The 26,891-nt window shown below is 42.3% G+C and overlaps 4 protein-coding genes across 6 annotated transcripts in view; 2 read left to right on the top strand and 2 right to left on the bottom strand.

Annotated features, from left to right (window-relative positions):
• The first annotated feature begins 5,730 nt into the window (after positions 1-5,730).
• On the top strand, positions 5,731-11,547 carry dffb (DNA fragmentation factor, beta polypeptide (caspase-activated DNase)). 2 transcript variants are annotated; one of them, XM_062392511.1, is made up of 7 exons: positions 5,731-5,920; positions 7,245-7,371; positions 7,498-7,683; positions 8,975-9,054; positions 9,148-9,321; positions 9,666-9,766; positions 10,349-11,547. In XM_062392511.1, exons 1-7 carry the CDS (start codon positions 5,831-5,833, stop codon positions 10,596-10,598), a joined length of 1,008 nt encoding a protein of 335 aa, XP_062248495.1. In that variant the 5' UTR covers positions 5,731-5,830; the 3' UTR covers positions 10,599-11,547. The 2 variants fall into 2 exon arrangements, with proteins under 2 accessions (XP_062248495.1, XP_062248493.1); XM_062392509.1 differs by having other exon boundaries at positions 5,818-6,065.
• Positions 10,845-16,589, bottom strand: c7h1orf174 (chromosome 7 C1orf174 homolog). Of its 2 annotated transcripts, none has more exons than XM_062392512.1 (4): positions 16,268-16,589; positions 14,310-14,381; positions 13,356-13,727; positions 10,845-12,395 (listed from the first exon to the last, which is right to left on the bottom strand). In XM_062392512.1, the coding sequence occupies exons 1-4, from the start codon at positions 16,274-16,276 to the stop codon at positions 12,255-12,257; spliced, it is 594 nt and encodes a 197-aa protein (XP_062248496.1). In that variant the 5' UTR covers positions 16,277-16,589; the 3' UTR covers positions 10,845-12,254. The 2 variants fall into 2 exon arrangements, with proteins under 2 accessions (XP_062248496.1, XP_062248497.1); XM_062392513.1 differs by lacking the exon at positions 16,268-16,589 and adding an exon at positions 15,039-16,040.
• A 2,249-nt stretch (positions 16,590-18,838) lies between these two features.
• On the top strand, positions 18,839-21,111 carry b3gnt7l (UDP-GlcNAc:betaGal beta-1,3-N-acetylglucosaminyltransferase 7, like). Its single transcript, XM_062392508.1, has one exon. The coding sequence runs from the start codon at positions 19,125-19,127 to the stop codon at positions 20,358-20,360; it is 1,236 nt and encodes a 411-aa protein (XP_062248492.1). The 5' UTR covers positions 18,839-19,124; the 3' UTR covers positions 20,361-21,111.
• A 225-nt stretch (positions 21,112-21,336) lies between these two features.
• cep104 (centrosomal protein 104) overlaps positions 21,337-26,891 on the bottom strand; it is a 30,174-nt gene continuing 24,619 nt past the window's right edge. The window contains exons 21-22 of the mRNA XM_062392507.1: positions 25,228-25,315; positions 21,337-23,402 (exon numbers count right to left, since the gene is read on the bottom strand). Of these exons, the coding sequence (XP_062248491.1) occupies positions 23,272-23,402; positions 25,228-25,315 (219 nt within the window). The 3' untranslated portion in view covers positions 21,337-23,271. The remainder of the gene's footprint in view (positions 23,403-25,227; positions 25,316-26,891) is intronic.

A 26,891-nucleotide genomic window follows, 5' to 3' on the forward strand; every position in this document is an offset into this window, starting at 1 on the left:
CAGTGTAACTTAGTTCAAGTCAGAATGTAGCTGTGGCCGAAGGCTCCACACGACTCAGTTGTGAGGTTTAAGGTGATTGATTGAATGCAGTTAAACCAAATGGTCCAATTCAGATTCACTGGGCTTCTCACACGTTGTGTCCATCTGCTGCGAACACGCTGCCACTGATTCTTAGCAGGGCTGGAACCTGTTGATTGTTAAAGTTTAAAACCTGCAAGGATGGCAGCGGCGGCGAGCTGTTTGTAATTGTTCACTTGTTTAAACACTAACGACTTACAACTGTGAACACATTAACAGAGGCTGAATTATAAGAATGGAACCCATTAAATTTCAAATTTCCATATCAACATCATGCTGGTTGGTTCAAAATCAATTACAGATTTTTAATTATATGTGTTCAGTGGGTGTGTGAGATCTGAGAAAGCTGAGATCAAATAGAAAATACAAAACAAGTCTCCACACAGTGACATCGCATCTCACTTCATGGTTTGATCTGGTCCAAAACGTAGTGAAACGGAAAGCCAAGTGTACAGTTACAAAATGATATATTAATGGCCGTACACAACTTTGGCTAAGCCATACTTCCATTTATTTGAGCTGCAACAGCATATCTACACATCTTCTACTGGACATGGGAAAGAGTCTATTGCCTTTTTTAAAGGGTCTACCAACTCTTTTTTCTCTAAACTGCGTATGCCAGCTGATATTGATGTAGTAGTTTAACCAGACAAAATCATTTATATATGGAACCAAGGGAAACACAGTGACTTTCAGACATGCAGAGTTCAAACTGTGTGGACTTTGGTATGTAAAGTAAAATCAGGGAAGTAGGGAAGCTGTTTAACTATGGTGAGTGCAAGAGCAGTGAAAGAAGTTTATGATAGAAATGTTTGATAAAGCAGAGTCTCATTCCCCAGGAGCCAAGCTACCAACTCCAACTTCATGTTTACTTTTGGCCAGACCGTGGGTTTAGACATTTTGTTCGGACTGTGCTACTGGGACTCAGCGCACACAGACTGTTTGAATGACCCTCCTGTTGGTTTTGTTAAACCTGTTCTGGTCCCAGCAGTTACATCTTACAAGTAACGTCACATAGCTCAGGCACATAACTCCATCTACCTTTAACCTGAGCAGAGGTCAGAAGGGTCAAGTAAGTGAAACTTGTGGGTGTGAAGGGCCTTTACGAAATCCCCTTTTTCACTGTCTTTTTCTTTTAAAGTCTGAGGAGTTTGGGGGAAATCGTGGTGACTCAGCTGTGATAATCATCACAACCTGTAACTCTGATTTGATTCCGGCCTCTGTGGACTTTTGCAGAATGTAATTTCCCCTGTTGTGTCAAACTCTGTTTTCCCATTGATGTGTTTTTTAAATCCGCCACTGTGAGAGGTTTTTCTATACAATTTGCACCATGACAGCTCTTTGCTTTATATATACTGGAACACATTAGTTTCATTGTGGGCAGTGTTGCAAATCAGTGAGCAGGACTCCTTTATGGCTGTCTGGTTATTTTATCTATTGTAATCCTCCTGATCCTGCATTCTGCTGATACTACTGAATGAAATTACATAAATCATACTATAGGAATTTTACCCTTATTGCCCCTGCCCCCAGAGGGGCTGTTTGCTTCTGATGACAGTCAACTAAATCTGATCAAAGCATACTGAGACAGTCCAGATGAAAGAGAAGGAGGGGTTGATTGTTAAACCTGAAATAAACAATATCTTAGGATTTTTTCAAAGATCAAAAATACATCTATTACTGCTCAATACCGATCTGATATCACATCCTAATAGTATACTAGTATCAACTGGATAAAACTGCAACTGTACTGGTTTCAGAGCAGTAAAGGAGAAATGTCAAATGTCAGTAATTTGGCAATAGTTCACACGGAAAGTTCCACAAGTGAAACAGTGATGTATACCATAGACTTCAGTTTTGGGGTGGCACTAGTGTTAAAATATGAGAAATCTCTTCAAGCATTTGAAAAATCCAGCTGGTAAAGTACATTATATGAGTGTTTTTTCTTTTAAACGCACTGGTACCAGGTCTGTACAAGCACTGTACATCCCCTTCATCTCTGCTCATTTAGCTATGAGTGGTGGAGCTACAGAGTTGGTTTTGATTAAATAACGACTTCATTAAATGAAGGGTATCCTGGCTTGAATGCACACTGACTTTACTTTACTTACCTCATTGAAGGAGATCTTGGTGTTTTTCATCTTCTGGGGTGAACTCTTCCAGGTTTTCCCAAAGAAGTGCTGGTGAGTTTGATCAAACAGGGTCGCCCGCAGCTGGTAGGTCACGTCTTGTTCCGCCTCTGGCATCTCTAGTGACTAAAAGGGGAAGACATCAATATAGAGAATATTAGAACCTGCAATTTATTCTGAATTTAGTCTTAAACTTTGGTTATCCCCCCCCGTTTGTTTGTATGCAAGATTACACAAAAGAAACCTTCTCAGTATGCTATGGATCTTGGTGGGAGGATGCAGTGTGGGTCAGAGATGAACTCAATAGAACTTTGGGGGGAATCTGGATCAGAGGGCAGATCCAGGAAAGTATTTTCCACATAAAAAGGTACAGACATTTTTCTTTTCCTTTCATTGATGTATTTTGTATCTTTAGTGAGTCAAATCGAATTCATATTAATGATAATAGATAAGTCACAGGTTAATACCATTCCCAGACGCCTTTACATTACCAATCTCCCAACAAATAACCTAAAATTAGTTTATGTCAAGATCTTTCAACATCCAAATACACTTCCCTGCATACAGTGCATCTATTAACCCTTTCTGCAAAGCCTTTAATGTTTATTATCAGTGGATGTCACACATGTTGGGATTAACTGTGAAGGGGGATCTCTCAGCTGAATTTAAAGATTCAGTCTTTAAGATTTAGATGAAAGGGATCAATATAAATTCAACAGAGTGTGGTTTTTACTTGTGTGTTTCACCCAAATTGTATGAATTGATGTTTTCTTTACCCTTGAATGAGCCCTTCATATTTACATACTTTACATTTACATCAGGAGCAGCCATGTTTTTATACATTAGCCCAAACTGGACAAACTAAACACCTTTTGAGTTTTTATGACAACTGAAGGCTGCAACAGGTTCTCCTTCATGTTTGGAAATGGAGGGTGAGCTGAGGGGTATTCAGCTGCAGCATGTAACCTCACCACTAGATGTCACTACATTCTACACACTGACCCTTTAAAAGATGAACCACAACATGCTCACACTCGTATTCAACACTTGTTAACTCCATTTGACGTTTGATCAAATGTGGAGGAAGTTAACATGTAATAACCTGTTGTATGGAGTTCTGCCTGATCTCTTCAGACACACAGTGACGTATGATGGAGTATCTAGGCGAGGTCTTGACTACGTGACAACTTCAGACCCGCACCTAATGCATGTGTGTGTTTAACCATCACTGAATTTGCATCCCAGCGAGCGTTCAGCGGTGTGTGAGAGCTGTCACCTGCGGGAGCTGAGCTGCAGTGAGCCGGCTGAGGCTGAGCTGGAAGCCGTGGGACTGGGCGAGGTGGCTCTCCGCAGCCAGGCGGACCGTGTGGCTGGGTGGGGGAACCAGCCGGCCTCTCTCGAACACTTCTCTCCAGCCGTCCGCCATGGTGGCCGTGTCTTCTGTTTGTACCATTCTCTCCGGAGGATTAATAACCTCCGCCAAACATTGTCCCGCCGAGTTGTTAAAGGTGAATATTGTCTTTTTCCACCGTCTAGATTTTCAAACCAGCGGGCGCCATATTGAAATCTAAATCGACGCTACTATTCCGTGCAGAGGGGTCACTCGAGAAAATCAGTAGTTTCATCAGGAGTGTTTAAGAGTAAAAAACAATATGAACCGTAGTATTTGAGGATCTGAGGAATCTAATCATCCAAAGAATGAATTTACCCTATGAATAAATATGTGAACAGTATTTAACAAAGGTCGTCTTTAACCCTCTAAACCTTTCATTTGGTATATCCCATCGTGCTGCATCAGTTGCTATGGTGATGGTCACGTTCCTCCACAGTGACGCTCCTCCATACAACAGTACAAGATAAAAACTTAAATTATATTTGTAAAGTGTGTATTAATGAAATGTTTGTTGTGAAACAAGATATTGAAGTCTAAGAAACATTATATCATCCTTTTAACAAGTGTCATCCACTGATTCTCATGCTCTCATCCTCATCTTTAAATTTACTTTAACACAAAAAGTGTTCTGTCAGGGGCAGAGACAGAACTATTAACTATAATATCACTAGTATCACTAGTACTATAAACTATTTTGTTTGCGATCAGTCCCCTTAGACAATATCATTTGCCTCTCATGCAGGCCAAACATGCATTGGGGCATACATTGGGGCAATACAGGCTTATTAATCTCACACTGTGGACTTTCCCTTGTTACAGCAGCAAAAAAGTCAGAATGGGATAGACAAGAGAATAAAAACATAAAAGAAGTAAACAGAATAAAATAAATACAGAATATGTACATCATAAACAAACTTCCCTACAATATTGTTAGTAAGGCAAAAAGTATTTCAGTAAAGTGCAGTGGTACAGGATGATTGCAGAGGGTAAAAGCATAAGGTGATACTGAAATGAGCAAAATAAGAATATACGATATAGATTTATTTTTTTAAATATGATATGATGTGCTACATGATATAGCTATGATAAACAGGGAGTGTGAAGAGGATACTGATGTGCAAAATAGTGTAAAAAAAAATAGAATAGTGTAAGTCCTATGTAGATTGTGATGAGAGAGAAAAAACGCAAGTATTTATTGAATGTGATGGATCTGTTGTAGAGTCTGAGGTCAGTGGGAATAAAGGACCTGCGGCCGTGTTCCTCCTTACACTGTGGGTGCAGCAGGATGCTGCCAAAAGAGAAGCTCAGGGCCTCCACAGTGTCGTGTGAGAGGTGTTGTCCATGATGGAGTTCAACTTTGCCCACATCCTCCTCTCACCCTCTTCCTCAGTGAAATCCAGAGGGCAGTCCAGGAGCTGGCTCTGCTAACCAGTTGGTTCAGTCTTTTTCTGTTCCTCTCAGTGCATCCACAATCCCAGCAGTCCTTGACTGTGGCCTCTCCTGTACAGGTCTCTATTGGTTGACCAGTCCAGTTTGTTGTCGAGGTGAACACCCAGGTATCTATAACCGCCCACGATCTCAATGTCCAAGCCCCGGATGTTCAGATGGTGATTGACTTTAGCTGGAAGTCAATCACCATCTTCTTTGTCTTGGTGGCGTTGAAGGTGATTATGTTCACACCAGTCAGCAAAGTCAGTTATGACTCCTGTGTTGCAAACCACCACATCAGACACACAGTGACAAAGCCACACATACTACTGTCTGTTAGTGAGGCAGTCGATGGTCATTGCAGCCTGGTGGCAATTCAGTCCAGCTCCCTCCAGTTTTCCCCTGAGCAGTGATGGCTGAATTCCAATCCAAATCCGAAACAACTCCGCAGTCCAGTTACTTTGTGTGCTCTCCGCTCTGTAGATTCAACAACAACAAAACAAGCACAGGCTGCAAGGCATATGTGAAAATGCCTATTCTCAACAAATCAAGCTGGTCAGTTAATCATTTAATAATTATTTAACAAATATTTTACAAATGGCTCCAACATACTTGAAACTTATAGTTGGAAGGAAACAGTAAACCACATATATTTATGGTGAAGCATTGGTTTTCCCTCGTAGCTTTGACCATCAAATGTTGTGTTTCAGTATTAATGTAATGCAGAATGGTGTAGCTGTGCTAAAACACATCTGAATACTGTCTCCATCTCTGTCCACATCAACAGAAATCTAACCGACAGATGAAGACAGCCACTAGAGGGCAGCAGCACACTACCGCTGCATGTGTTCTGTGGGAAGAGGAAGACGAAGAGGAAGAGGCAGAGGAAGCGGTAGGTACAAAAAGTCACTGACATGTTTGGGTTCTTCAGGAAAAGTAAACCGGTGAAAATACGGAGTTTTAGTGAAAACACAAAGTATGGAGTTGCAGCCAAGGATCTGAAGGAGTTGATGAAAAAAGCCTGCAAGACATTACAGGTGAGTCCGTTTGTTTTTGACACCCGCACCGCCCGTTCCTGTGCCTGCTCGGTGGAAATAAGGAGAGAAATCCAAAACAACAGGAGAAGCCCAGGTGTTTGGTTTAGTCTCCACAGAGGGACTCAACACGTTGACAGTCACCGAACATAGGAGTTTAACCGCTGCTCGGTAAACACAGGCCTGGTTTGTGTTGGTCCCGTTCGGGGTCCAGTGTGAAGCTTCTCCAGATGATCGTCTGTTATCTGCTCGGTACAGACGACGTAGATCCGCTGCAGCCATGTTCACATTCTCCTGACACGTCACAGTCCCCTGCACACCGATGAGACTCAACTCTACTAACACACACTACAAGAGCACAGGAGCAGGTCAGAGAGGCTGGAAGAGAATACAGAGGAGGAACACACACACAGGAATACATATACATACATACACACACAGACATATATTGATTTATAAACAACTACAGACACGCACATACTAAACCATAGATCAGTGTGAATACATGTACTCACAATGTGCAGTTTTCTAAATTCCAGACCAAGTGATAAAACACACATTTACAGCAAAGATACATTCAAATAAATTGGACCTTTCATATCAAACGTTGCACATGATGATAAAACCAAAAGTCCAACATACATTGATAAGTTGCTTATGCATCGTGGAAAGGAGAGTGAGGAGGTGTAACACATGACTGACCTCCCTCAGATCCAATGTCTGTCTGTTGTCAAGTGTTTGTCACAGTGACTTTGTTCAGTATGTGCTGGAGGCCAGACACTGTGTGCTTGTCCTCTCTCTTTTGAATTAATATAAGATAAATAGAGCAATTTAATCAGAGGAGACTGCATCACAGGCAACACAAAACAAGATATGCAGATCATCACTGTCCTCACATGGACAGATTATGTGTAAAAAAAATCCCACAAGTAGTCAGAAGTTCTCATAGCAATATAGTTGACAGATGTGTGAGTACTTCCCCACATCTGGACAGGCTTGTGTCACATGTTTTCTGTAAATATATACACATGGGCATTACAGTATTCAAAGTGGTTGTGATAAAATACAGTGTTTAAATATATGTAAAATACTGGATGTATATATTGAAAAGTGAATCGTTATTTGAACTGAAATAGCATCACTCATTGTTATTGTTTTATTATCATGTCTTCCACGACCCAGGTGCCGCTGGTCGGTGCTCACGTTTGTTTGCATTCTGATGGGACAGAAGTGACGGAGGAGTTTTTCCCGACTCTACCGGACCACACTGAACTTGTTCTTCTCTCCATAGAGCAGACGTGGAGCGGGGGTAGGTGAAACATCTAAACGCTCTCAGACACATCAAAAAATATATATATAAAGACAAATGCTTCAACTGTAGATTTCGAGCCAGGATGATAGTGAACCTTATAACCCCCGTGCTTTTTGATTTCAGTTGTGTGTGACATCGGCCAGTTACTGAACACAGACCGACACGCAGACGGCCTCATCAAAGCAGCAAAGGACCTGCTGTCTGACGAGCAGTCTCCCAAGAGACGTAAAATCCTGTCCGACCTGCTGCAGAACCTGGAGGACAGATCGGAGCTGGAGAGCAGAGAGGAGGATGAAGAATGGTTCAAAGGTAAGTGAACTGCTGCTGCATGTTTCTGCCACAGTGACAAAACAGTATTCCCTCAGTTTTAATAACAAGAACACTTGCCAGTTCACACTGATTTTGGAAGTTTTAGAGACAAACTAACAGTTTTCTTCCCCCTGCTGCTTTCTGCTACAACACAGATGCAGTTACCTCCCTGAGTTGTTGCCATGTGTAGTTATATTTATAGAGAGAAAAACTAGATTTCTAAAGAGAGATTCACTTTGTCAGTCACACCGTACACAAGGCAAGTGCACAGTAGAACAATATTACATTGCAGCCATCTCACCAATGTAATTTAGAATGCTATGGTTTCCTCAGTAGGTATAAAAGCTATTTAAAGTTTAATAAAATGTTAGTAATATGATTTAATATGGTAAAAGCAGACATTAGGATATTGCACACAGCTGAATGAAATGACATATTGGATAAGCTTGCACATATTGATAATAGAGAAATATAGAACCTCATGAAAACTAACATTTATGCTCCAAGCTTTTTCTAGCTATATTACAAAAGGCTCTAAGAAATAATAACAAATCAAAAATCTCCAGCTCTTGTGTTTGGTGGACATTGCACCCGACAGCTTTGGAGATTAGCTCCTGTGACGTTTTGCACTTGAAGTCTGAGAAGCTGTCGACACCTGTAATCACATGCACCCGCCAGGTTGAATAAATGCTAATGTTGTTTATGAAAACTATTACGGAAATAAGGACGTGCGGAAATGTGCATTTTCATTTAATTATTTTATTTTAAATGATCTTTTATTTAACCTGGAAGGTCCCATTGAGATATAAAATCTCTTCAAGCAGGGAGTATCTAAGCTACTTAAACAGAATGTCAGCAGACCGGATTAGTCTAAAGAGTAAAAACTTGATAGTCATCACGTTGGCCAGAATTTCTTCTGTTAACTTTTTTCATGACACTGATCGACTCCAAGTTATTATCTGATCTGTCATCTGCCAGTAGAGTCTAAAGGTTTACCACAGTATTCAGTGACATGACCAGTTCCTCCTCTGTAGCTACTTTGATTCGTCCATGATTCATGTTGTATTGCAGTGCAGAACTGGACTCGAATATTATCACATTTAGGACTCGCAGCTCTGAGTGTGTTGGTAACATTATTCTAAAAGTAATTTATTTGTATATTTAACCTACAAATAATTCTCTAATTAGTACAATGTGAAGGAAGGTGATCAAACTAATGAAACCATGGGAAATGGGTCAATATAAATTTGTCTGCACTGGAGCCTGTTGATAAGTTGGGTTTTATTTTCAGGCGTCGACACTCGATTCAAGACAAAGTCTGCCTACATGAAGTTTAACTGTGGAAGCCGGATACGAGGTTACATGAAGGAGGTAGGACAACGAACAATGACTCCTCTTCCAGCAGTGCTCTGGCATAACATCTAACAGCTTGTTTGGTGGTTTTTTTTCGGTCTCTGTCCTCAGGTGGATGACGCTGCCAAATCTGTTCAGAGTGCCCAAGTCAAGGCTGAGTTATTGAAAGCATCAACATGTCTGGTAGAAAAGCTGAAAGCAGCGGGATACAACGGCTGTTACTTTGACAGGACGGGAAAGGCGCCAGATCGCCTCTGCACTCGGGAAGGCTGGTTTACCTGCCAGGTAACAGAGGACTAAAAACACACAAGTTTACCAGACCTGGATGAACATACAATCAACATGTGACCAAACACCCAACGGATTTTTGAAAGATCTTTTAAATTCCCACTCCTGTTGCTTAAAACCCCCTGAAACTCTTATTTGTTCCTCAAAAATGTCACATTTCTTCACCATTTCGTGACTGGGATCTCTGAGTATACTGATGTGGCCCCGCCCCTGCTCCTCGTAGAAAAACAAGATCAGCCATAGTGTTGCCTGCTTCGTTAGCTTAAAGTATGTTTTTTATTGTATAAAAGGCCCAATGTTGAAATGCATAAAAGCTGTCCTGCTCTCTGTTGTGTCCTCAGGGAGCATTTGACCAGGACGTGTGTCCGTCTCTCCACTCCATCAATCCCTACGGCAGCCGAGAGAGCCGGATCATATTCAGCACGTGGAATCTGGACCACAGGTTGGACACTTTGAGCTCAGTCAGAAGAGCAGGCCCAGCTTCCTGCTGGCTGTGGCTGCTGTATTAACACCATTTAGGATCTCTGCCTTTTTCTACCTGCCTGCTATTAACAGTCAGTCTGTGGCAACTTAATCACATTTCTGTGGAGTGAAATTTGAGCTGCAAACATCCACAATGTAACGGGCAGCTGGACAACTGAAGTCAATTCTAATTCAGTCACATTATGCGCACACAATATATTATCTTATATGTTAAGTATTAAAGTCTAAATACACTGAAAGACAAGTTTTTCCTTAACTTAAGTAGATCAATAACACATTTCTCTTCATTGCATAGGATAAATTAAATGCATTTGACAATTTCGGACACTTTTGTTTGAGATGTTATATTTGTACAGACAGTGGATTTTAGGTATTACAATATGCTTTTAAATGTGTATTTCATGATGTGTGCAATGACTTAATCTTTAAACTAATCAATGTTCTAATAACACATGAAGCAGCCATGATAGTTAATGACTCCTATAAGTACGTAAGCTGCTTTATGGCCACACTTAACATTCCTCCTTCGTCTTGTGCCCAGGATAGAGAAGAAGAGGACGATCATTCCCTCTCTGCTGGAAGCTCTGCAAAATCACAAGAGCGCCGACGTCAACCTGACCTACTTCTACCGCCTGCTGTTCACCAGGGAAAACCTGAAGCTCGTTCACATCGTGTGCCACAAGAAAGGAGCTCACAACCTGCTGTGTGACGCCAAGAAGATGTATAGAGCCGCCAGAAGCACAGACAAGGGAAATCAGAGGGCCAGAGGCAGGAAGAGGCTCCTGAGCTAAAATGCATTGAAGGAGTTGTTTATTATTCATGTTGATGAGCTGTGATGACAGTGTTTATCAATACACTAAAGAAGTCTGTGAATAATGATCTCAGGTCCGTGTAGCCAGATGACCACCGCATGGTGACTGGACCTTTTTTTTTTACCTCGTTATCCTGATAATCTGTTTTCTGAACCAGTGCACCCTGCAGAGCTCTAACACAGACTGACAGAGGTTAGTTAGACACGAGCCATAATCCCACTTCACTTGAAATCATGAAAAACATTTATTTGATCTTTGTGTTGGCACAATGCATGAACTGATTACAATGGCAGCTCACTGTACAATAGAGTGCTGATTTTCTGTCTGAACCCTGTTTAGTGTGTCTGAACCCGACCCGAGCTCGATGTTATACCTGAGTACAGACATGTGCAGTGGTAAAGAATCAAGATGACAGCCCAGCCAACATGAACCGACCCAAACATAATTTGTCAGAACCCGTCAGGGTATTCGCACTCTACTGTACAAGGCATTCGTTAAGTCAAAAAAGTTGCATAGAAGAATATGAAAAGCATTTAGCATAAATAGGGCTGTAAAAATATATATACATTTTCTTGGGCAGTCAGAACAATCAGGTATATACAAAATTTGTAACAGACAACTCTTTACTGTAAACCTCTCATTTGAAGGGCTACATGGCATTTTCAAGGTAGAGTTTCAGTTGTGGTACAAAACTGATGACTTTGTATCAGAAACCTCAAACATTTTAAATCATATTTTTCTTTTAAACATTTACATAATTTAGTTATTTATACAAATGTGAACCAAACAGAAAGCATGTCAGTTTAAATTATTAGCTGCATCGACTGACACATACTGATGCAATTGTCTTAATAAGCTGCCACAAATTACTGAGCACATGAAGATGAATTAAGGAGGATCATGAGACACTTGGTGAACAATGAGTTCTCTGCAGAAAACTACTCATGTAACATTCAATGTCAAAAGTGAATATATGATATTAAATGATGTAATTTTGAAGCTGTACTTTTGTGTGTGTTCCTTCTTTCCTCATCACATTCATACAGTGTGAAATCTTTTCCTGTGACTTTTGCATTTTGTATTTTATACCTTGTCATTTGTAGATTTGTGAGTAAAATGTGGTCTTTTTAAGTCAGCACTGTACTTTCTTTCTCAACGTTAATCTAAAACAAAAAGGTCTTCATAAATTACATTGTGCGGACAGATTTCTATAAATAAAACCCTGTCAACACACCCTCCAGGTAAAGTCCAGATACAACTGACCCGGGGGGTGGGAGCCCAAATTGAGCAATAAGTGGAACAAGTGCTACTCTGTTGTGCTGAAAATTAAATTTTCAGGAATCAGCCCAAATTTTCTGGTTAGAAAACAACTTGGCATTTCTTGTGCATGTGGACGGACTTTTCGAAATTTACCATCAAGTGCCCCTGAAACTGTTTACCAGTCAGAATTACCAGTAAACACTGGTTGTGTGATGTTGAACTTTTTGAGCTGTTACACATCACTATAGCACACGGTGATGGAAGCAGGCTGGGGCTGAATCCGCCCATATTAAGTGTCATTTGGCATCTTTTTCTTTAGTGCCGAGAGGTTTAATGTCCCTCGTCAGACATAACTTCATTAAGTCAGCAGTGCTGTCACTCATCACTCAATGCTTCCTCGGTCTTCCTGCTGCAGTCCACCTCCTCTTCATCACTGTCTTCTCGGGCGTAGTAATGTCGCCTCCTGTGCTTCCTCTGGACGGAGGCAGAAGTGGCTGACGATACTTCAGGAAAGTCCTGTAGAAAAGGGTACATTTTGGAGATAATTCAGTAGAATAAAAAATAGAAAGATATCAAACTTCAGATTTAATGCAGAGGAGATAGTAAAGACCCCTTTCACCCCAGCTATAAACATTTTTGCCTGCTGCTGTCTGGCCGACGGTACCGCAGCATCCGGGGCCGCACCACCAGGCTCAGAGACAGTTTCATCCCCCAGGCCTTAACACTTTTAAACTCCTGTGAACCGCAATAAAATATGCCGTGGCATATTTGCATATTTTCACTACTGCACAAATTGCACTATTGTTGTTTTATTTTATTTCTCTCTTTATCTGTAACTATATATATTTAGATATATTTTATTTTCTATTTTAAATGTTGATATTCTATTTTATACTATTTCTATTTTATATTTTTTGGTTGTAATTACTTGAGCATTGCTAGAAGAGAGCCTGTGACTCAAGCATTTCATTGTTATGGTTGTGCATTTGACAATAATTAATCTTGAATCTTGACACTGGAATACTTGATTCAAATTAACATATTTCATGTATAGGTATAATTAAACAAGAATACTATTCTTCAACAGCATGAATGCAGTTCAATGTAGTATACGTCCTTTCTTCAGCTTCGCAAAGGAGATAATGTTTTTATTGCTGTTTGTCTGTTAGCATTTTTGGCAAAGGTGATTTCAGCTCATCTTGAAATTTACAGTGCTTCTAAAATGTGCCTAAAAGTGTTTCTTATGCACTGAGCATCAGCTACTATCTGTAAGTCAGCGAAGCATGTGTGGTTACAAAATGAAATCAAAGTGTAGAAGATTTACTTGACTACAGATGTGAGTGCTAGTTTGTATCTTTGACACAGATCCTTCTACACTGGTCGTCAGTGGGATCGGCTTCTAGTAAAACCGATTTCAAGCAACAATCCATTTGAGCTGCAGGTGGTCCCAGTCCCTGAGGTAAACAAACGCCTCACCTGTACAATATCCAGGTTTCCAAAGAACTGCTCTACAGGCAGAATCTGGTTGCTGTCGTCATCGGGGAAGAGGTCTTTGCCGGTTTCTTCATAATCCATCTCCTCGCGCTCCTGTTTCTCCTGGGTGCTGTTCAGTCTGCAGCCGTCCACGTCCAGCCCCGTCCTCAGCTCGTTCTCTTTGCCCTCCTGTCCCTCGAGCTCTGGAGACGCTGAGCATCTCCTCCTGCCAGGGGACTGGTGGCACTCACAGCTGATGTGAGAGGGACTACTCGGGCTGCCGACTGCTTTGCTGTGACCACTGACTGAGGAGCTGCTCGCTGCTGCAGAGTGTGTCTTTGAGCTTTTCCTACACCTCCTCCTGGAAGCAGACACCTGTGACATAAAGATGAAAGCCAGCGTTAGGATGAGGCCATGTACTTAACTGTATAGTCGTTTTCAGACATGAACTCTGGAGTTTGTCCTGAAAATTGGGTCTGGACATTTTCTGGAGTTTGTCTTTCACATATGAATAAGGCAGCAGGAGGTCCTCCAGGTCAAACGTCTTCACAACAACAGGAAAATGTCCAAAATGCTAAGGCAAGTAGAACATATTTGTAAAATTTTTGTTTTTGTTTTGATGTCCGTCTCCTGTTAGAAACATAAACACGCAAACTAGCTCATTGTTAACTTTTATATTTTACTAGGAGGCTGGCAGGTTAAGTTCTGAAAATGTTTTACCGAGCAAATTACTTGGACATTTGTGGTCTCACATACAGCCCCTAGCAGTTGCTAAGTATAATGAGTTTGAATGATCCAATTCAGGAAAAACCATCAGACATATTATTGATCATTGAGGAAAGACATAATTTAACTCAAGATATTTTCATTAAGAAACTGTTGCACATGATGGCTGTCTTCACATGCTCTTTGTTAAGGCTGCTCGCTCCTGCATACATCGAACTATGGGACACAAACCTTCCCGTGGCATTTGACCTCAGAGCTGCTCTTCCTCTTTCTGGACTTCAAGCTGCCATGTTGACCCGGCATCTGCAAAGCAACATAATGTGGTTTGTTGATATATTATATCAACCACTTTATGAAAACAACTGTATATAATGAGGTAGGCATTTAGATTGACTGATATCACAGTCCACAAAGGCCTGTCAGAGAGAGCATGAACATCCATTAACTGCACATTTGGTTCTTTGATCCAGCTTTAAGAGCATCAACATTTTGGAAGTATTTTACTGCAGTGTACCAGCTCCGGCAAACACATGAACACGGCCTGTGTACACATAGAGAGTACGAGTACTTCCAGTGGCTGCCTCAGATAATCATAGTCATGTAGGTTGAGTTAAGAATACTATTGATGTGATGCGGTGACCCGCCCAGGAAAATAAAGTGAAGAGATGAAGGGACACATATATCTTCCTTCTTTACTCAGAGAGAAATATGTGTTGAATAAAGAAGAATCAGTGATTTACGGCAGCCTAAAGTCCTGGCGGCACCGTGAGCGACGTGCTGTGGAGCGTGACTGAACACATGGACGTTCGCACGCAAACCTTGATCATAAAGTTCCACCATGAAGGAGTGTTGATGATAAGGTTTCGTCTATCAGCAAGATGATCTTTTAGTTTCCCTCTAAAAGAGAGTGGTATTTAGAACTGTGTTTCCAATAAACTCCTGGAGAACATTGCAGCTTACCGCTCCAGATCAGGAGGAAAGACCCCAACTGGGCCCCACGCCCTGACCAGCCTTCACTAGTTCAGGATGGCTTGTGATTAAAAGGCCCAAACATCACATGACACCAAGGAGCCCAGCTGACGATATGACCCTGACATACGCTGGGGGTCCCTCATATCCGCAGGTGATCCCTGAGATCTGCTGGGGGCTGGGAACTTTGACATCAAGTTAGTGCGGAAGACCTTCAAACACACAAGGGGTGTTCACCATCTTGTCCTCTGTTCTACACAATACATAGATACAATGACTGAGCACTGTGCAGACACTGTGAGGAGGATTTACACATTATTGATCCAACTCAGAGTTGTAGAATGTTTTGAGATTTAAAAAAAAAAAAAAACACAACCTTCACTCAGGAGCAAGAGTGAGTCTTTAAACTTCACAAAAATAAGAATGTGACATGTATCGTGATAATTATCAATGTCGACTGATATGAACGATTGTATCTTGTTATCATTCTTGGTCATATCCTCCACACATGAACCTGTCACCCAGCCAGCCTCAGCCTCTCCAGCGAGAAACAACAGCTTCTTTTGCCCTGGACACAATCTTTAAATGGCCACACTGGATGTTTTACTATTAAAAATGATAATGACAACAACAATAATGCATTGAATTCCATCTCAGTCATTTTTCCTCCGCCAACAACGCCCTAACTATCTGCCGACCGAACTCCTGCCACAAATAGGCAATTTTACTCATTAGCCACGACTCAAAACCTCCATGAACCTCTGAGCTTTATTCCCTTTACACGTCTCATTAAACCCTCTCAGGCATTCTCCTGTTGAGCCGAATTGAAGTTAATAAAACAAAGTTCGCACTTAATTTGTTAAGAGAACATCGTATGTCCCGCAAGGTTCCCGAGCGTTTAGATATCAAATTCCCTATAAAGTTTCGTCACATACGACATGGCGGCAAGAGGTGTATGAAGCATAAACAAGTCATATCACGTGGAGCGAGAATTAGCCTCCAAGTGCGTGTGTGTGTGTGTGTGTGTGTGTGTGTGTGTGTGTGTGTGTGTGTGTGGGAACACCGACGCCAAACTGTTATCTCCCAGGAGCTGGCTCCACTGTCCGATAATCAACTCACACAGGTCATCTAAACGCAAGCTAAGCAGGCCAACGAGAGAGCAACAAGCTAACAGCAGCTCCTGGTCAGCGGGGTCTCAGTCGGCTCGGCCAAACGCTCACCTCGTGCATCGTCCGCCGGGCTGTCCTTCGGTGTTTCTCCCAACTCGGTATTTAAGGCTCCAGCTCCTCGTTCGGTCTTAGCTCAGTTTCGCAGCGGTGTTGAGCTAACGCTACACGGCTGTGTGGCGCAGCTACCTCCGCGCTGTGTGTGTGTGTGTGTGTGTGTGTGTGCGTGAGTGTGTCAGTGGAGCCGCCTCACTGGGTTTCGTGTTTCCTGCTGCTGGGGTTCAGTTGGGGGTCAGTTCGTTCCCACTCCTCCGCACCTTAAACACTGGATGACTCGAACCCTGGACTGTGTATGGAGAAGACCCTAACCGTAAATAAGAAGAGCCCTTTGCCGGGGGAAGGGGGGGGGGGGTCTTCCAAAGAAGAAGCCACAGGAGGTAGACAATCGCCCCCTGGGAATTAGGACACCACTCACTACGTCATCAGCAGCCTACCAACATTATTAGTTGATATCTGAAAACTGCAGGACAGACAGGACAGACAGATCTATGGATCAATACACAGTCAGTATGTTTACGTCAGTCATTTCAATGGAACACTGGTCCTGTCCATAGAAACTTCTGTTCCGCTCTGAGAACCTCATGACGCGAGCAGGTAACTTCAGATAGCGGGACGCAGTCCTTTCCTGGCCAATGTTAAATACTTGGGCTGTTCGCACCGGCAGCTTGTGCCGGGAAGAACCGTGAAGCGCTGCGGCCACACACACACAAGCACGTAATCTCCTGTGTGTGTGTGTGTGTGTGTGTGTGTGTGTGTGTGTGTGAAGATCATCATCATTTACCCCTGAACCAGCGCGGCGAAATGATGATGATGATGACATCATCATCATCTAATAGATAATAAAATAATGGAGGAGAAAATGTATTGATAAAAGAAATAGAAAAAAGTATATTACCTCATCCTCATCAATGTGATTTACAATAACAGTAAATAAGAACTACAATGGATTGTTTTAATTCAGGGATCCTCATCTTTTCCATTTTCTGTGAATACTTGTTGTGGGGTTCCAGTTACCAGTGATGAACAGGTTCATGGTTACATCAATGTAAATTTATCGTTATGATTTAACTAAGCTGTGTGAAGTGACAGAACTGATGAGGATGAAGAGGGCAGTAGCCAGATGTAATAACAAGAAATGTCCGCAAGATGGCGGTGAGTGCCTTTTAAAATGCCACAACATGGCAACATGTTATATATATATATATATATATATAAACATGCTATTTACAAATACTGCAGAGCCACAACAGCACTATACTTTATTTTCAAATAAACTGTTATTTTTGAGTCAAGTCAGATATCTATATGTACGCTCAAAACAACAGGGGGGAAGCAAAGTGCTTTATAATTATGGCAAAGTATAGATTAAAAGCAAGGATAGGAAGTGCAATGATATAATCTAAATATATGAAAGAGATAATAAGATAAAAAAAAGAAAAAGAGATGATATTAACATAAAGACATAATCAGGGTGAAATCAAGCGCGGTTAAATGGGAAGCAGTTTAAATTAGATTTAATGAGGGATTAGACAAAGAGACTGAACAGGATACTAAAAGATGGGGGCTACAACAAAGAAAAGCTCATGAGTTTTAATTATTAGAGAAGAGAGGGGGGGCGGGGGTGAAAGAAGCTGTTGTGTGGGTGACCTATGTGACCTGGGGGCAGAATGAGGAACCAAGCGTTCAGTGATCTATCAACTGGCGAGATCATATAACCCTCTGGTTAATCAAAGGACCGTTACAATTGTTCCTTGTCTAGATAACACCGATATATGTTCCCTTTGATTTTTATTTGATTCTTTTACGAAAGTTATGGAAAGTTTGACGGTTCCACCTGCAGATCACTTGTTCCTCATGTAGTCACCAGGTGAACAAATACAAATCCAGATCACATACCCACTGATCAATATAGCAGCAAATATCTATGATTGTCATATATTGATTGATAGTTTTAGTCGAATTCTATAAATATATAGATCTAAAAAAAAGACCCCTTCTATTTTTTGTAATCTAAAAACACATTTAAGGTTTTTTCGAAAATGTTGAATAGTGAAGACGTGCTCTTGGTTTTGGTGAATGGCAATATTTATCATGTTCTCTGGTGTATTGGATTTGTCCATAGTAGCCTATTACACATTTCCAATAAATGTTTAATAAATTATTTAATTGTAACATTCTTTAATTTGTATTAAGTTCTATTTGTGGCCCGATTTACCATGATTATTATCATATATGTTACATTGTCTTTGGCCTATTGGCTGATACTATTTTTTAAGAAAGAAAGAAATCGTAAGTTTTCATATTGTTTGTAAGAGAAATAAAGAATCTTTATTTTTATATAGATTATAAGAAAACGTAGGACTTATATCGTTTTTTAAGAAAGAAAAAATAGAGGAAAGAAAGAAATAATCAAATTTGTATTTAGTTTTGTATAGAAACGAAAGAAAGAAAGAAAGAAGGAGAGAAAGAAAGAAAGAGAGAGAGAAAGGTGTTTGTCACATGCAGATGAGTGTGGGGATGATGGGGGGAGGAGATATGTGGCAGTGGGGGAGTTGTGGGTGAGAAAGACGTGGGTCTGTCCTGCAGCTCACTTCAGTCACTCATAGAGAACCTGCCCGGGGACACACATCAAGAGGAGAGGCGATGTGTTACTCCGCAGCGCGGGGACATGGGCAGCAGGGGCCCCGGGGCCACTCCAGTGTCAGCGCTCTCACGTAGCCGAGGACGCATCTTGCGGTGTCCACCTCAGAAGGGGCAGCGGTGGTGGTGGACTCCCCTCGGACGCGCTGCTGTGAAACACTATGAAGGGTCCCGCTTGTGAAGGTCTCTGCGGGGCGCAGCGCTGACAGCCATGGATCACCTTTTCCGGAGGAAGCGACTCGGTCTGCTGAAGCCGCTGCTGAGCCTCTCTCTGGTCTTTGCTTCTTTTCTGATGATCCACAAGCTGAAGCTGGCGGAGAAGGACGGACTGGGGGTTAAACACGCAAGGGACGCAGACTGGTGCGGCTCCGGTTGCTTCTCATTCAAGAAGGGAGACGTGAAAAGTGCTGTTGGGAGCTCGGAAGCCCCGGTGCTCCACAAGGAGCTGGACGCGCAGCGGGTTTTGAACGGGACTCCTGCGTCCTGGGACGCACAGGTTCTCAACTGCAGCGAGGACGCGTCCGTGAAGAACCAGGACTGGTTCCGGCGTCTGGACCCGAGATTCCACCAGTTTGTGCTGCACAGGCACTGCAGGTACTTCCCCATGCTCATCAACCACCCGGAGAAATGCGCGGACGGAGACGTGCACCTCCTCATGGTTGTCAAGTCCGTTATCGAGCAGCACGACCGGCGGGAGGCCGTGCGTAAAACCTGGGGCAAGGAGCAAACCATCGACGGAAAGAAAATCAAAACTTTGTTTCTTTTGGGGAGTCCGACGACCGGCAAGGACACCAAGAACCTCCAGAAACTGATCGAGTACGAGGACCGGATCTACGGGGACATCCTGCAGTGGGATTTCATGGACACCTTCTTCAACCTGACCCTGAAGGAGGTCAACTTCCTCAAATGGTTTGGCATCTACTGCTCCGGCGTCCAGTTCATATTCAAGGGGGACGACGATGTCTTTGTGAACACGCACAACCTGCTGGAGCTGATCGGCTTCAGGGTGGAGGAGCGCAAAGACGCCGACCTGTTCGTCGGGGACACCATCTCCAAGGCGATCCCCATCCGGAACAGGCAGAGCAAGTACTACATCCCCAAAGAGCTGTACGATAAGCCGTACCCGCCTTATGTGGGCGGCGGGGGGTTCCTCATGTCCTCCTCGCTGGCCAGGAGGCTCTTCGTGGTCTCGGAGGCCCAGGAGTTGTACCCCATCGACGACGTGTTTTTGGGCATGTGCCTTCAGAAGCTCCGCTTGGCGCCGCAGATGCACCCGGGCTTCAGGACCTTCGGCATCACCCGGCGCAGGGTGAGCCCCATGAACAGCGAGCCTTGCTTTTACAAAAATCTCATAGTGGTGCACAAGCTGAGCGCGGCGGAGCTGCTCAGGATGTGGAGCGTGGTGCGCGGAGAGGACCTGGTGTGCGCGCAAAGGACCTCCGTGTGACTGTCAGGGTTAAATCTACTCGAGCATATCAAGTGACCAAAGCTGAACTGAATTTGGACTTTGTATGTTGCATCGTGTGGTCTTCATACATGATGATCCTTACACATTTCAATGAATGGAATTGGGGTTGTCACCAGGCAAACAACTTCATCTATACAAAATGAATCCAGTGGTTGTGCAGGGTGCATTTCCTCTCCACGAACCTATTTCTTGCCACTGTGATTTTCCTGTGATTTTCCATGTTCAAAACCACTACCACACAGTGTCCAAACAGTACTGGGAGGCCTCTAGAGGTTTCTGATTTTCTGTGCCATCTCGAAGTGGAGTCTCCTGGTCCCAGTGTCTTAAACCTGACCTCCAGTGTCCTCACAGAGGCATTGCCATGAAATAAAACACCAGACTCAAGAGAAACACTTGAGTTTATTGTGATTTTGTGACTTCAGGATGTCCAAGACAAACGACTCGGACTCACAGCACGGGTCGAAACCAGCTCATTATAGCTGAGTGATTATCTTAGAGGGTATATTTGAAATTGTAAAAAAAAATATCTAAATGATCTGAATTTAAGTTAATATATTGTTTTATTTCACCTGTTTTTTGTTATTTTTTATCAAGTGTTGATTAACTTGTGTTTGATTTTCAGAGACAGGCCAAAAGAAAACCCCAAAGAAACTGGTCTGTAAAACTGTGGATTTCTGTATGATAGTGTAAATAAAGCTGGAGTCTCTCCATCAAATTTATAAATACAGAATGAATGGGTGTGTCATTGGCGGCCAACAGCTGGAGAGCAACGTATCACCAGGAAATGATTTCACTGCAGATGAGTGGACATTACTTCACCAAGTGTGTGTTTGTATATTCTTTGTGTATCATCGGGTGTTTCACCAGATGATACCGGAAACCTTCAGTCATGTGAAATGACATCTGCAGTGCAGCTTTGTGATGCTTTAAAAAAAAAATTTAAAATACACTCACATTTTCAGAAAAATAGTCATTTAATGCCATAAACATAAAATCATAAAACAATTCAATATCCACTGTTGCAACAGACTACAGAAGCATGTTAAAGCCAATATGATCGATTGGCCAATTAGAAACCAAATATATACTCGGTTATGTACCAGCTACATTGGAATAGTTGATTGTGTAGTAATACAACAGTTGACGCTATCACACACAAACTGTCCATACTCGTATCATATATATAAAAATCTGACACCACTGCAAACCATTTTTTAAAAGTCAGTTCAGAGACTCACAGACGTTTTGTTATTTCTGCGTGAACGGTTGTTGAACCACAGATATACTACAATCAACACTGTCACAGTCCTGTGTAGTACATCAGTAGTAAGAGAATAGCAGTACACTATTAACTGGACATTTTGGTTGAAATCAGTTTAAAGCCATCGAAGCACTTGAAATGGTGCCGGTCAACCATTGCCACATCCAGCAGAATACGTGCTGCTCTTAATCGTATATTCATCTCCATCTTCTTTTCAAATTTTCAAATTCTGTTACGTTGAAAAGGCCTACTCTGTCTCTCACTAGAACCCTAGAGCACAGAAACCAGCATTCTACTCAGGATTGTCAGTAAAGGCATTAAGAGGAAGAATACATTAAGTCTTAATTTCAGCAGAAAAGGAAAGAATTGTCCCTTTGGCAAAGTGCTGCTTTAGTCCTGAATGAACTGACTCCAAAAGAAAAATGTAAACAGATATCAAAGTGTGCAGCTGATGGTAAAGCTACACCGGGTCAACAACGGCTTTAGAACCAAAGCGTAGTCGGCTAGCGTGTGTCAGAGGAAAGAGTCCTGTGCTTGTAACTGAACCTGGTCGCTCCTCTCCTCTCATTACTCCTTCAACAAGCAGAGGAGCGATTCCGCGTAACAGACGGCATCATCGTCTGTGGCTGAGTGTCAGTGAATGATGACATCATCACTGAGGAATTGATCGATGTCACGCTGTCTATGTAAAGGTCCCAACTTAAAAGCATGGGAACGTTTTCTGGAAATCCTTTGTTCCCCTATATGCTGTTTTGACCAGCATGCTCAGACACCACTGTTGATGAAAAGCACCTTTTTGACCGTGATGCAATAACAAGTTCACATTCAAAGCGACATTAAACCGCTCGTACACAGCTGCAAATCGGAAAACATGTTTGTTTACAAGCCCGTGAAAACAAATGTCTTGGGTGTCTCTGTGTCTAGCTTCGTCAAGACTTCGTCTAGCCCCGATGGTGTCACGCTGACGTCATGGAGATGATCTCAGCTGGGGCTCGGAGACAACGTGTTCATAAGCAGAAGCCTGTTCTGTGGGCTGAGGGTGTGGAGCTCCGCGTCGTGCATGTTTACCAAACATACGGGGTATAACGTAGATACGCTATCGGTCGTGTTTTGGTAAATACAGACCATATACTGATACAGGGTGACATGGTGGTGCGGTGGTTCGCCCTGACGGTTCCCTCTCTGTTAAAACAGCGACGTCAGCACATTTACAAGACACTGCAGACTTTAGATAAAAGAGTCCTGTCATCTCTCCTCTGTGTTGATTCTCTGTCACTGATTAATACATGACAAGAATTTAAGAAGAGATAATACGGTAAATCTACACTGTCTTAATAAGTGAATATAATACCATGTTGTAATGCCAGACTGTACATATGCCGATAAGACAGATGTATTCCCTTTTCTGGTAGACTTAAAAAGTTCTAGCATATTAATGGCTTCAAACAAAAGCCGGGGATTGGCCTTCAAAATCCTGTTGCATATGTCTGTGAATACATCTGGAGGCCGTCCTATGCCATTTCTAAAAGTGCTTTATTCAAGAGCATGGGAACAGGGACCTGTGGAAGTGGGGTGGAGTTACTCGAGTGATGCGGGGATGTCCCCAGAGGTGCTTCTGTGGAACCAGCTTCATCGCTTCCCCTGCGAATGTCCTCTGGCCAGAGGAGCCAGGGCTGGGATCCGACTGCCTCTGCCCATAGGTCTGCCTCTGGCCCCGACCGACCAGGCCTGCTTCAGCTTGGCTCCTCCGACAGCCCTGCCTGTACACACGCACAAACACACACGCACACACACACGCACACACACACGCACACACACACGCACGCACACACACACAGGCACAATGATACTCTTCCAGTAAACCTTTACAAGAACATTGAATAAACCCCTGTGTTCTGACACTGTGTTAACCAAGAAACAAAACAGACTGTGTTATCTGTTATGTGACTATAAACATGAAGGTTTCATGACATCAGGAGATTTGTACTGTGAGGTCACTCAGTCTATCACAAGGCGTATTTAAACCTGCGCTACAGTAAGATGATGAAGTGTGAACTCTCAGTCTCAGAGTAGAATCAGAAAAACGTCAAAATCACAGACAGAGCAGTAAACAGATCCAGAGGTTTTGATCAATACTCCATAAACATTCAAGTATGATCTCTTTATTTGTATTAGATTTTTTCTAAGAATTTGTTTTATCGAATAATAATTCATAATTTCTTTCTATAAGGAAATAGGACACATGTAATGAGCGTGGTTCCTGTTAATGCCGTCATCTATTAACTCTATTGAGTGTGTGACGAGATGTGTCAGACGATCAGAGGGGATCATCACCTCTATCAAACTATTTCCTGGGGGAAATCCTGATAAGTAAACCGCTCCCTGCAGAGCCATTGTCCCTTTAGACCCACACCAGACCCACTCTGGTCCCCCTCCAGACAGGAATACAATTTTATCTCTACCTGCAACGAAGTCGTCTCACTGATCATCTTTCAGGCTCGTAGCCACATTTTGTCTGACAACAAAAGACCTTTGTTGAGGTACACAGACAAACTGTGGTGGGAGGATGACAAATCGGTGGTGAGTTCCAAACCAGCCATGAATAGAAAGAGAGGTTGACTGAAAACGTGCCATTAAGGATAAGTAGAAAGAGAAACTGGCCGTTGTGAAGACTGGTGACAACGCCACTAAATCAGAGCATTGAGAACTGCAGCTGGAATCGTCATGTCAGCAGAATTAACAACTTTGAACCATGACTACAGTGAAAAATGTCAAAGCACACTCACTCACATGTATGTCAGTGTGTGCACCTGCTCCTCACGATGAAACCTAAGGACTTGCGTGTCCACGGTTATTGAGTTTTAACGACTTAATGACTCAGTCAACCTTTATCCAACCTTCCTGGATCTGTAACAGTGGAAATGTTGCAAATGGACCATTTGAGTACTAAAGTTTTAGTCATAATTTGTTGGCATTAGCTTTTAAGAAGCTCTCATTAGATGCAGGGAGATTTTGATAGTTTGACTGTTTGTGTTTAACTGTCCTCGTCTGTGATGTTGTCACGCAAAATTCACTCATTATCTACTCACCACAATGCCGATGGATTTTAAAGGCAAGATTCTCTCTGTAAAGATGAAAACTGCTTTATACAAAGGCAATTACATAACGTGAATACACTGTTGCTAAAAATAGTCAATCGTGTCATATAATGAAAATCATAGAATTATGACTTATCCGTTGTCAGTATTGGTCTAAGCGTGTGATAATGTTGAAGACCAGCAGTCACTGTAATATGTTCTTGAGATATATTTTGACTGTACAAGGTTTTTGTTATTAACAGTCTGCATACAGCCACTACCATGACTGGGAAATATCACTAAGCATGGAGACACAAACGCCCACTACATCTGCCTCCAAATTACATCTGGCACCATTATTGCACAGCTCCTCCTGGGCTGTGAGGCAGGAAGCCATAGAGGAAAAGCAGCAAAATAAAATTTCGCCAACAAGCATAGGCACTTTCTATAGCTCTCCCACTCGGCGTTGGGGATGTAGGTGTGAGAGGGGGGCGTATGAATGCTTTACCTTGTGCTGGCTGGGTTCTCTGGGACACCGCAGTCCTGCGTGAGTTTTGTTTACAGCCCTCCCTGCCCATGAGGTGAGCCTTCCAGGCCTGGATCAGGGACAAAAGTAGCTCAGTGAGTCCGCTCCTCATGCCCTCTCGACTGGGACGACCACGGGTGACTGTGGGCCCAGTCACTGCCCGAATGGCCGCCCTCCCTCCCACTAACACTGTTGTCTTTCATTGGGTCTGCTCTCCGAGCTCTGGCAGCGAGAGTGTGACTTTTCCGTTAGTTTCTTCTTCTTCGCAAGATTTTTAAGGATGTGTGAGATGACAGACTGCATGTTGTGATTCAGCTTCTGAATGAGAGCGCAGATTAGCTATAACTCACAGAAAACCTTGATATACTCTTTTAATCTGTTATATGTACATGTACACATCATTGGTAAGTGGCTGAACAGCAAACCACTAAAAACAGATATTTACTTTAAGGCTTAATTCCAGCTAGGTTCAGTCTTGTGTAAGTCAGGTGCAACTTTTCTTTGACTGCTGTACGTTGAAATGGCTGCTGGCAAAGAGGCTGATTTAACACTCAATGGATGCAGTGCTCTGTGTGGCTTTAGAATGTTCAATATGACTTTCATCTGACCACATCCAATCAGTCATTTGTATAAAATGGCAAAAGTAAAGAAGATATTGCATTAAATGTAGCCCACTAATTCTTGTAGTCCTTGTAGTTCCCAATCCGAGGTACCGGTGGGGAGAGAGGCTCCTCTAAAGACGAGTTGCATGATTCATTAAACTGACAGAGACAGAGACAGAGGAAAAGACAAATGAGAGGAGACACGGTGGTTACATCTTTTAGCGGTGCAGTCCACATTCATTCTACTTTTTCCCGTCACAAAAAAGGGGACAGACACCGAGCATTAGGGACGGATGAGCAGCCTCAGGAGAGCTGAAATGTGAGCCGTATGCAAGATAAGAGTAAACTATTGTCTCTGTGTAATATAAAACATAAAGCTAGAGTCAGTTAAAGCTCATATCTTGGAGTTACCCACATTGATGGCATTTCTTCATTCAGACGTTCTACCTGTTGAATAATCAAACGACTTTATCTGCAACTTCTTTGACCACAAGAGAACAATTGGTCCAGTGTTTATAGTTCGTGTCAAAAGTATATTGTTTCATCAATTAATAGCTAATCAGAATATTACTATTTTTACTTCTCAGTTTAAAACAATAGAGCGGAACAGCGACCACCAACTTTTAGAACAGCTCTGGTTCCGTTAATAAAATTCACATTCATTTTCTCTACTGACGTTTTAGAAAATCCGTATGAAAATATTTTAAACATAGAACCAGGCCGACCAACTACGTGAGGAATCATGACCATAAAAGGCAAAGGTACAGGAATGGGTACATAATGATTATAAGAGTGAAGGAACTACGCATCCCAGAAAACATTGCAAATTAACCCTTTCCATACAACTTCCAGAGCGCATCTTCTCGAATCTAAACATTTAGTTAACATAGTGTTGCAATATATTGGAAATAGTAATTAGTAATATTTGAGTATAAAGCATTTCATATAGCGTTTTGACTGATAAGCAAAATCTCTATTCAGTAAATGAATGGGATTTTTTACTTCCGGAGCCACACTGTTGAATTCTACAGGAATGTGAAGAAT

The sequence above is a fragment of the Platichthys flesus genome, chromosome 7, assembly GCF_949316205.1.
Source record: "Platichthys flesus chromosome 7, fPlaFle2.1, whole genome shotgun sequence".
In the NCBI taxonomy this organism is placed as follows: domain Eukaryota; kingdom Metazoa; phylum Chordata; class Actinopteri; order Pleuronectiformes; family Pleuronectidae; genus Platichthys; species Platichthys flesus.

Bases quoted from the DNA above. Each gene is read 5' to 3' on its own strand.
- dffb (XM_062392509.1), top strand. From the start codon at position 5,943: ATGTTTGGGTTCTTCAGGAAAAGTAAACCGGTGAAAATACGGAGTTTT. The intron at 7,372-7,497 runs GTAGGTGAAACA...TTTTGATTTCAG, and splicing joins AGAGCAGACGTGGAGCGGGG to TTGTGTGTGACATCGGCCAG. The intron at 9,055-9,147 runs GTAGGACAACGA...CTCTGTCCTCAG, and splicing joins TACGAGGTTACATGAAGGAG to GTGGATGACGCTGCCAAATC.
- c7h1orf174 (XM_062392512.1), bottom strand. The intron at 13,728-14,309 runs GTTTGTGTCCCA...TTTATGTCACAG, and splicing joins AGGTCAAATGCCACGGGAAG to GTGTCTGCTTCCAGGAGGAG. The intron at 12,396-13,355 runs GTGAGGCGTTTG...CCTTTTCTACAG, and splicing joins GAAACCTGGATATTGTACAG to GACTTTCCTGAAGTATCGTC.
- b3gnt7l (XM_062392508.1), top strand. From the start codon at position 19,125: ATGGATCACCTTTTCCGGAGGAAGCGACTCGGTCTGCTGAAGCCGCTG.